Below are 11274 nucleotides of genomic sequence, written 5' to 3' on the forward strand. Positions count from 1 at the left end.
AATAAATTGTACAATTGTCATTATTGTATATCATGGTAAATTTTACTTATTAGGTAGACCATATTTGATCAGTCTGAAATTACAATGCAATGGGAATAAAAACTATAGCGTCCAAGTTAATCTAGAGGGTAGCGAAGGTATAATCGACTTCAAGATTAAACATGCGTGCGGAACCGTCACAGCGTGGTACCATAGCGCATTCACTGACAAGAGCATCGGGAAACTCGAGTGGTCTCATTTTATGGTAGAATATATGTATATTTGTTTTGGTTTTCGTAAATATATCACTAGACTTTTAAGCTTTGGCAGTCAGTGGTGCTATGTAGAATTTGAGTTTTTGTTGCATCTTTTATCGTTAAAGTGTTTAATCATAATATTGTTAAATGTTTGATCCCGTTTCATTTATAATTATTTTATTCCAGTTATATAACACTTCTTTGATGACTGATCTATTTGGATAAATGTCGTTTATTTGTTGCGAAGACTTACTAATACATATCTGTATATAATTGTAATTGATTATGAGTAACTTTTACAAAGGTGTTTGTATATTTTATTAGAGCAGTGATGGAACGGCATCAATAAAAGGAATTCAAATACGTACGGGCGAACGTGGATACATTTTAAGATATCGACAAGAAAATCTTAAATTGTCGAAACAAGTAGAAAAGTTACAAATGGATAATGAGGGGTCTAAAACAGCAAGTGAGATGTAGAATCTTTTTAAAGTGTGCCTTAGAATCAACATTTTTTTTTAAAACTATAGCTTAATATCTATGTGTTATCCTAAAGATAGATAAGTCTTAGCTATTGTATTTTTCATTCTTGAAATTGTTTTTCTTCATAATCTGACATGTTCGTTAAAAAAAGTAGCACCTAGACCATTACTTTTTTATTTTTATATTTTCAGAGGGATGTTTTGTTTTGATTTTTTATTTTGGTTTGGGGGTGTTTGTTTTGTTTGGTTTTTTGTTGTTGTTGGGTTTTTTTTTTTCGTTATTTCATTGTAAATTTATGAAATTGAAAAGTAAAATAAGAAACTTCGGTCTTCTAAACAGTTTTCAAAATGGTTAGACGATTTGCATCAGTTTACCATCCTATACAATTAGTGTTACATGTATGACAAGAACAACAATGGTCGAGTTTTGTTTAGCAAGGAATCATTCATTTGAATTATCATTGTATTTCAGAAGTAGATATTTACCCGACTCAGTTCGCGTTCCTCAGCAAGAACCACCCGCTTGGTTCTCGTGTCAGGCGAAGGGACGTTGTCTTTGTCGAGGTTGTGTCTGCTATTGAACGTAAACTATTCTGGGGAAAACCAGCTTCACATTTATTATCTCATAAGGACGGTAGGGTGACCATAACAGAGAAAACGCCTGCGCCTCACAAGCCACTTTCAGGTATTGTTTAAAATTCATACTTAGTAAAATGAATATATTATTGAATGTATAAAATAAAATAGTTCTTAAAAATATTGGACCGTTTTGTTTTGCACATTATTAAATAGCACTAAAACGTTGTTCTTTAATTGTTAATTGAGCTCATATGCCGAGAGGAATTCAAAGCAGTTAGATATTGAATACCATACATTTTGAATTTTAGAAACATAGTGTATTATAAGGAAATCTTTGACAGGTTTTTTTTTTACCGCTAAAAGATAATTCCAATTTTTATTTATATATATTTTATGAATTACGATTATAACAAAAATGCAGATGCTTATATGTTGAAACCGTTTTGTGTTCTATCCTTTAAATTATCCACTTGGCTTCAATAGAAGAGAAAGTTACATAGAAATAATAAACAAACTTCGGCTTTCATGCTTTGTTTAATGCAATAATTCTACATTATTTTATTTGAAAACTATCACCATAACCTCTACTTCTTACCCTCGACTTTTTTCATAGAAAGCTTTTTTGACTAAATTACAACATATTTGAATCAAAGGTAAACTGTATTTTTTCAGTTATTAGATGCATGTATGCAATCTCAATGAGAATAAATGTTTTGTTAATAAAAAATGAGGTGGGGAATAAAAATAGGACAAATAATGCAGGAAAACAAAGATAGAAGGTCACAAATGCTCTTTACAGTAGGTTATTGTCATCAAATCACTAATTTATGATTGTTTAATAAAAATTTCAGCTGCCATTCTTTTAGTGATAATTCTTAATGTGAAATATTTAAGTGTTGCTGACTCATAATTATGAATTCATAATTCCTATTATTTTGATAGCTATTTTGAGGTTTTTAAAACAGAATAAACAATCAATAAAATATCTTGTTATTCTTTAGTAATTTAATGACTACCATGTTCTACAGATTTATGAAACTGTGTTTTTTAGTCAATCAATTTGTTTCCCTATTATTATCAAACAAATTGTCTAATCAAGGAGGCAAAGTGGTAAATAAATCATCATCAGATCTACAAAATTTATAAGATATAAAAACCTCTTACTTAAAAAAATCATATATCTAAGTCTCTTTTTTAGGGGGGGGGGGGTTGCCTATAGCTTGTTCTCGGAGAGACCGCTATAATCTAAAAATGCCACATATCATTCAGCTCTCTTAATCTTGAACAGCTACATAATACGCATGTGTATTTTTATTTTAATAAAGCATTTCCTTTTTTTTTCTTTTGTAGCACAAAACTGTTCCGATATCATTTCTCCTGGAAATGAAATATTAAGTGAAGTGACCATCACTGATAACAAATATTTTGTATCATTTTCTGTTGACGTAATGATAAGATCGGCAACATTCAAGACTACGAAGTCTGTAGAGTCAAATAACCTAAAGGTTGAGTATATATCTCGGAATAGCTCGCATTTTCAACGATTACAAAATTACATTAGAGAACCAATTTCAGGATTAACTCAACGAATAGATTTAAAATTTTCTATGGATATGTATATATCAGCCCTGAAGATATCCGGAAACGAGGATTTTGCAATTAATAATGCAAGTGTTCTTATTTATGGATGTCCTGCAGCTCTTTTTGAGGACAAACCATTGAATACAAAGAGCGAGGAATGGAATCTAAAGCTCATAGAGAATGAATTACAGACTTACCCATATCTTAGCGTTACTACAACACAGTATAACGTGTCCAATTTCGATAGGATTTTCGAAGAACTTGAACGGCCATTTTCCGTCGATAATTACAGAAAGGTCGTTCCTTTTGAGGAAATGGAAAGAGGCGGCTGTATGGTACACGGGGATTATATTCAAACATATCTGATGACAACGGATGAGATTGACGGGTTGAAGTTTGAAAACACACGTGTAGTTTCATCAGCCGATTCAGTCACTATAATAACCTCAGTAAGAGCAATGAATAAGATAATGTATGATCAAAACATGCCAGCGTTGGACAGCATTCTACGGATGGCAGTTCAACAGTTTCCCTGTAACGAAGGACGGACAGCAATGTTAGCCTATCGTCAGTCGTTTGAAGAAAAGCTTGGCGTCTCTTCAGTTTCCATAGCAGTTATTGCGGTGCTGGGATCAGGACTAGTCTGTGGTACAGTGTTGGTAATATTTGTAATTGTACGGCTTCGGAAAGTCTATAAAGGTAATATTCAATATTTTACTATATGCTTTGATGTATACGCATGTAATCAACCAGCACTAAAAATGTCCTCTCAATAATACATAAAACACGTCAATTCTGTTTTCGAATGCAAAACTATTAATATAATTAATGATATTTTAAAGATATACCGTATGATAGTTTTAATGAAACAAGAGGCCCATGGGGCCACATCGCTCACCTGAGCAACAATGGGCGTTCAAAAGATATCGTGCTATATGGCCCTCGGTAGAATAACAAAAAAATAAATATTGTAAAGTAATCGAATTTTCCACTTATTTTTGCAAACACGTAATCTTTGACATTGTACCTTCATGAAATACTGTTTTTACACTGAATCAGAAAATCCTATGCAAGATAGAGAACTAAATATTTGGTAGGGGTACACTGTTATATAACTTCTAATTCCCTGTATTTTCGTTCTGACTTACACTTGATTGATGAATACACTGGAATGAAAAATGTTGTCACGTGACATGTTAAAGAGCTATAAAAATCAATGTTACCGTATTTACAGGCACATCACTCTAATTAACTATGGTCCACCCATTATTTTCAGGGTTTTTTTTCAAAAATAACAAATGGCTACAAGCCAGGATAATTTTCCGCTGTAATATTTTTTTAGGAATAACGATAATTCTTTTATCCCCGCAACAGAAATGTGTCAGAACTATGGAAATTGTTTTAACGATGTCGTTTTTATTTACTCACATTTCACATTATTCAACGTATAAAGAGGGGGGCCCAGAGAGTATGTATATACAGCATATCATTCTTTAAATTTTTTGTGTACAAGTATTTAACATACTCTAATTCATATAGAATTTCTAATGATCAACCAAAATTTCAGCGTCTGTCGTAGATTATAAGCAAGATGAGCTCAAAATTTTACTAGGTTAATGAGTCATATTTTGTTCACATGAGTTTATTACATTCAGCTTAAGATTTTTAACTTGGTATTTCCTATTCGGCATTTTAAAAGGAAAACAATGAATGGCCTCAGATCTGTGTACAAACATAGAATTGTGAGCAAATCTCTGTATCTTGCTTATAATTCGAAGCTTAACACTCAAATAAAATGGTAAGTAAATAGAAATTGTAAACAATTAAACACAAGAAACATGCACTATAACAAATAAAGAACGCAATTTATTTTTCAAAATGAATCATATACAAGTAGATACCTACATATTTCCGTCAGCGATATTAAACTCTATTTAAACTGAATAAACTCGAGAAAATGCCGAGCATCTCAACAAAACATATTGCATTATTCTACCATTACGCAAAAGATGATACCGAATTACCGATAGCCTGATTGAATTGCATTTTAGTTCTTCCCTAATACATCAGATGTTGCTTAATTGGCGCAGGTAAACAGTAAACTGTTTGATTTACGGAAGTCTCTGTTTGATTTGATACGTGAAAATCAGGAAATACAAGCGACAATTCCAAGGTTAACGCAAAGCATAAATGAAAACGAAACGAAAATCACAACAAGCTAACACCACCGTCATATGTGAAAACTGTCAACGCATTGAAATATTTAGCCCCAATTACTTCACAAAATCGACACCAATGTATTTTGCATGTTTCAAATATTCCCTTCGTACACGAACTGTTGCACAACAAACAAATTCATCATTGTCAGATCGACCCGTTTATTATATAGTGTCGTCGCTGCTTTAAACAAAAAACCTCGTTTTAGAATTATGGAATACGAGTCTTGGTAAAATGGGTAAGCAAACCCGGGCCGTGGCAAAATAAAAGCCGGGGCAGATCGGCAATCATCAATTCCAATTACGCATTATTTTGCAGCAATATTTACAGCGAATACAAATATACTGGTCAGTAAATATCTTGAAATTTTAATGAGATTAGCAGATTAATAACTGTCAATCTTTTGTTTTGCCCTGGTCCGGTCATGCCTACCAATTTTACCAACACTCATGGATGCAATTAATTGCTTGAAACACGCCTTTTCTTTCTTATTATTTTCGTAATAACTCAGATTTGAAACAATTAGCCCATAATTTTTGCAATTTATATTTTCCTTTCTATAAGGATTACTTATGCTAAATTACATTGAATTTGACTATTGAGAAGAAGATTTTTAAAAATGTACCCCCCTTTTTCTACAGTTTCGATGTTTTCTCCGCTTTGAATGAAGATCTGTCTTTCATTTTTGTAATTTATATTTGTCTTTCCATAAGAATGCTTTGTGCCAAATTTGGTTGAAATTGGCCAAGCAGTTTTTAAGAAAAATTTAAAATGTAAAAAGTTTACAGACGGACAGACAGACGGACGGACGGACAGACGGACGGACGACGGACAAAATATGATCAGAATAGCTCACTTGAGCTTTCAGCTCAGGTGAGCTAAAAAGCTTTATTCATTTCAGTGTCAGGAGAGAAGGAAGTACACACATCAGCCGACGAAAAAGTTTTTGCGGATGAAGATGCATATAAAAGTAGTGCCACCTTGTATTCAAATGACGCTTTTGATGATAGTACGGACCGTTCGGCGACTTTTTCCGGTTTTCCCACAAAACATAGACGACTCACCTAATAAAGAGACGTCAAAGATCAGAGAACCTTTTCATATATATATTCGTTATGTATTTTCGTTTAATGTGAATAAGTACATGTACAGAGTGGTTCATTTTTTTTTAAATACTAAGAAAAAATATCTATTTGTCATGTCTGATTGTCCTGTCTCTGATATACTCTTATAACTCTCATTCATTGAATTGGACTAATACAGAAGTAAGCGAAAGCTTTTTGTTCCCTACTATGATACATACGATCCAATCTCGCTAAAAATAAATATATTTGTCATTCCGGGTTTTTACTTTTTCTATCTATGTACACAGTGTAACGTGAAAATTGATTTCTCAGAATATTTAGATATAATTCTTCCACTGCCTAACGTTAAACAGCATAAACACAAAAGATGTGTAAATTGTCATTTATTAAAATGACATTGAATTATTACCTGTATATCATACCGGTATATGTATATTTCAAAGCAAAAAAAAAATGGGAGATCACAAAAATTATATTGTAATGAATTATAACAGGAGTTTAATATTATCCCTTGATAAAAATTTAATCATTGTAAACGGGCCAACAAGAGAAATAACTGTTATGGATATAATACAATATACCACAAAAATTGTTGGCGTTCAAAAGTAACAAATTGCCAACAACTTTAAAATATTTCAACATATATTTGGAATTAGGCTTCACAAGTTTATCACAACGTATATGAAAAATAACAATATTAAGATGACTGTTTGGGAAGTAGGGTGGGCAAATTCTTGCAAAGGCTGTTAACAAAATTTTTATTTTAAGTGACGTATCCACGGCACGTGATAAAAAAGTTATTAATGACGTCTTAACCAAAATTAGCACTGTAAGGTAGCACTTATAAATCCAAACAACGGCTATATAAAAATCGAACGGACAGACAAGATATGTATGCAGCAGAAACATAACAATGCTTACATGAATGTTTTTATCTAACATCAATACTGTACGATGTCAAAAATTTTTCCAGTACACTTTTATTTGTTGACTGAACCTGTGGTCCTAGTTAAATACACTAAGTGTTTTTCTTTTCAGTTTTTCATGATTCTTGATATTGTATATGATGAATCTCTTCCAAACTTATTTTTTGATCGGATTTAAACAATCTTTACTTTGATTACTGTATCTAGTGTTTAGATTTGAAAATCTCGATAACCGATAGTTCCCAAACAACTGCCCTTAAAAATTAAATATCTGAAAAACCAGCATTCATTTCTGCTTAAACAGGTCGGCTACACTACCGTATATAGATAGGATTATTAAACACGCGACAGTATTTACGTCAAACAGATTCTCCAATCCAGCGAATGAGTTGTAATGCATGACGGTCTACAAAGTGTTTACGATTCAACAAACGCACTTGGGTTTGGTCTGTTTTATTCACAATATGTAATTGCTAGCTGAATGTTTGTACATCTTGATTTTTACTTTAAACGGTAAAAAAGGAAAGATACCGTACCATTAACTTTGTTCCATGCTCCCATAAAAAATTACCGGCGTTAGTTTAGTTGATCAATTGTTGCTTCAAAAAATGATCAGTATCAAACGACTGACAAACATACGCTTACAAGTACAGACAGATTTTGATAAGAAAAACCGCCAATTATGTTTTGGTGACTTTATCATTGTGCACTAGAAATAAATACACGTCAGGTAACTGTACATTTTAAACATAGTTTTATTACGTGAATAGCCACGGTAGTAGAAATGCACAAATATACAAACGCAGAAGCGCAGCATATAGTATTTTGTCCGTTAAGCATTCTGATGAATGTCCCTAAAGAAAATATCAACGCGCATGCTACTAATGTTGTCCCAAATATGGGGTATCACGTGAAAAAACGGTACTCACTGCTTCTAATTCAATAGGACGTACCTCTTTTTTAAACATTGACAATGGGGTATTGAAATATGTTGAGATAAGTCCTCATTATGCAATATTTTTTTTAATGTGAGCATAGAAATTGAAGTTCAGACATAATTGTCCATATCAATTTCAAAAATTCTAAAAAATCATTCAAAATGAATTTCCAAAGGACAATTCAAAATGGTATATATTTTCAATACACTTTGTATACACTGAAAGTTGTAGTAGCCCACAATGCCTTGCAACTCATTCACTTGATTGGTTTGTTGATAAAAGTACAGTAAAATACAGTTATAGCGAACACGCTTACAATAAATTGACGCTTACAGCGAAGTGATTTTCATTCCCCGAGACTTTATTACATGTTGTAAACTTGATGGATATAACGAATTACGCTTATAACGAAGTATTATCACCTGTCCTCAGCACTTCGTTATAAGCGTGTTTTACTGTAAACAGATGGCTAATTTAGTTTGCAAATTTATGCCGACGTCACAAAATAAAGTGACCTCGACCTGTTAAAGCACAACACTTTCCTTTAGAAATGGTACAGGAGCCAAATATCAAAAGATTATCATTGTCTGTCTATAAAAAATCCAGCCATCAAGATTTTGAACAAAAAATATTGTTATATTGAGCAACTGCAAATTCTGACATCACAAAACGACAGATTCAACAAATAAATAATTTTTTCTGGTCTAAAACATTTAACAAATCGAGTGTTTAGAATGATGATGATCAGTTATATCGAAAATTCGACTTAAAATGCACACAACATGTAATATAAAGAACTTTCTTATTCTCTATGCATACATTGAAAAAATAGCATTTGAAGTCCAGTCACCTTTTAAAATACCCATCTATGTCAAAGGAAGAATTTGGTTAATAAATTAGATAATTTTTCACAAAGCGTTTTGTTATTTATATTCAAAAAAGTTATTTTAAAAGAAGTGTCTTCCGAATTTTCATTTATATCACGTCAAAACCAGAAGTATAGGGATAAAACAAAAAGGAAAGTATATCAATTGATATGAAGTGCTTGGAGGAAATTTGACGTGTCTAAAATAGAGTGTTAAAGAACATGACAGAAATACTTACACGTGCATTCGACACCTGAACACAATATATTTAGTTAGATATGGCTATTGTTATAGTTTGGTTAATATTTCCCGACTAAATAACAATATAAAACAGGAATTCTTGTACAATTAGTAAATAAAGAACTTATTGAACACAAGTGAATTGCAAAGACAACTCTAACTTTCAGATATCCGGACGCTTCATCGTTCCAGACAAATGTCCTAAAAACGAGTCCGGATAACCGATGCTCCACTGTATATTGTATCTGAAAAATATTGAAAAGCGGAAATATATACGATTTATCTCTGAGCTCTGTCAGATAAATTATTTACTACCTCAAGCATGTAAGTTACTATTCCTACTAATGTCTATAATAGCAACGCAAAAACATGTACAGTTGTATCATCTAATAGATGAGACTTGTAATTTGTGAAATAAGGCAGTTATCTAAAAAAAAAAGGGGAGGGGGGGGGGGGGCGAAAGTATTATTACCTCCAACACAATTTCAAGTGAGTTGGGTGGGGTTGTTAGAGGTAAGAATTAATGCTAACAGAGAATTGCTCAGCGAAACAGTAAGGATTGTAGACAATTATTGTCACTCCTTTTTTGTGATCCGATTTCTTTGTTTTGATTGTATAATACTAGACATTAACCGGTGCCTGCACAGGTTTAATAGAATAAACATGATTTGAGGAAATGAGTTCAGAAACTATTACCAAAACCACGAGATCCATGAGATCTTGAAACAGAAGTATGTTAATGATATACATACTAGTTAATAGGAAATATATATATATATATACATGAAAAGTGTTATACTGTACGTGCATTATATTAACTATTGTTCACTGACCGGTTAAAACAAATTTATTGTTTGACCTTGATCTAAAATTTAGAAATTCTCCAGCTGGCATAGAACTTCTAATTTAATCTCATTACCCCAATACATGCATTTTTATTTAATCTGAGCAAGATGAAGCAAATGGGAAATAATATATGGTCAAAAACTGACTATAAAGATGCTGCCATTTTTCTGGTCTCGAAATAACTGATTGATTGATTGTCTAGTACAATTATTTTAGCTTTCTAAAGAAAACACTTGCCCTTTCGGCCATGCAGCTTTAAAAAAATTAACTCTTTGATTAAATATTGGTACTGTGATAAAACTTTATATGGGGATTTTCCTTACTTCAACTATATATTGTTTTGAAAAATCTGAAAAATATAAAACCGGTGTATTTCATTTATCATTATTTTTAATATTGTTTTCCTTTTCTGTTGCTTTTAATTGCAATCCACCCCCACCCCCCCCCCCCCCCACACACACATACATACATACTTTTGGGTATGCAGGTATACGTACTGTATTATACTAATACTATGTTGAGTGCAGTGATGATTGCCTTTCTATTAATGATGGCCCAAGTGATCCCTAGCTGCATGGACGGATAATGGATCGTTATTTTATAAAATCAACCTTAATTAAATCAAGTTTTCTTTATTTGCCGTGAAAAAGAGAGAGGGGGTCATCATTCTGTGAGGGGATTATGCTAGAGGTTAATTCATGTATAACTTACTTGTTCTCTTATTCATTACTTATTTTAGTAGATAAGCATTTTATTAAAACAATGTGGGGTTTTAGCGTGTTCATTGAAAAAATTTGAATATTTATTTACTTCTCCATCACCGAATCTACTCTTGTGTGCAATTCCATCCGTCCCCGGGGTCTTCGTGAAGATTGTTTTGTACACTTCATGACATTCGTCTGATGTCTTCTACATTGAATTAATAAATAGCAATGGTCTAATGCCAATTGAAAAAAAGGATTTTCCTTTTTACTTTTACTCATATCCAGTGGAAACTAACAGTTAAGTCGGTAGTAAATTACATCTCACTTATAAAGGAAAAATAAATATCAATTTGAAAAAAAAAAATATTCAACAAAGAACAATGTCTATAATAATCAAAACAAAATTCACTTTTCTCATAATGTACCTGAATTAGCACATTAAGTCAATCACATGTATTTTTCTAGAACAAGAGTAGCCGGTGGTTAAAGTCATCGGCCTTATTCACTTTAAGCAACACAACTTTGACCACTGGGTGTTAAGCCAATGGAAACTGATTTGGACCAATGGTTAGAT

The 11274-nt window shown here is 32.3% G+C and overlaps 1 protein-coding gene across 2 annotated transcripts in view; it reads left to right on the plus strand.

Annotated features, from left to right (window-relative positions):
• The window catches only part of LOC105332989 (uncharacterized), a 62591-nt gene extending 56156 nt beyond the window's left edge, over positions 1–6435 (plus strand). For both annotated transcript variants that reach the window (XM_066068886.1, XM_034471392.2), the window contains 5 exons: positions 54–244; positions 561–705; positions 1191–1403; positions 2648–3577; positions 5997–6435. In XM_066068886.1, the coding sequence (XP_065924958.1) occupies positions 54–244; positions 561–705; positions 1191–1403; positions 2648–3577; positions 5997–6163 (1646 nt within the window). In that variant the 3' untranslated portion in view covers positions 6164–6435. The remainder of the gene's footprint in view (positions 1–53; positions 245–560; positions 706–1190; positions 1404–2647; positions 3578–5996) is intronic.
• The last annotated feature ends 4839 nt before the right edge of the window (positions 6436–11274 follow it).

This window comes from Magallana gigas, chromosome 8 (genome assembly GCF_963853765.1).
Source record: "Magallana gigas chromosome 8, xbMagGiga1.1, whole genome shotgun sequence".
NCBI lineage: Eukaryota > Metazoa > Mollusca > Bivalvia > Ostreida > Ostreidae > Magallana > Magallana gigas.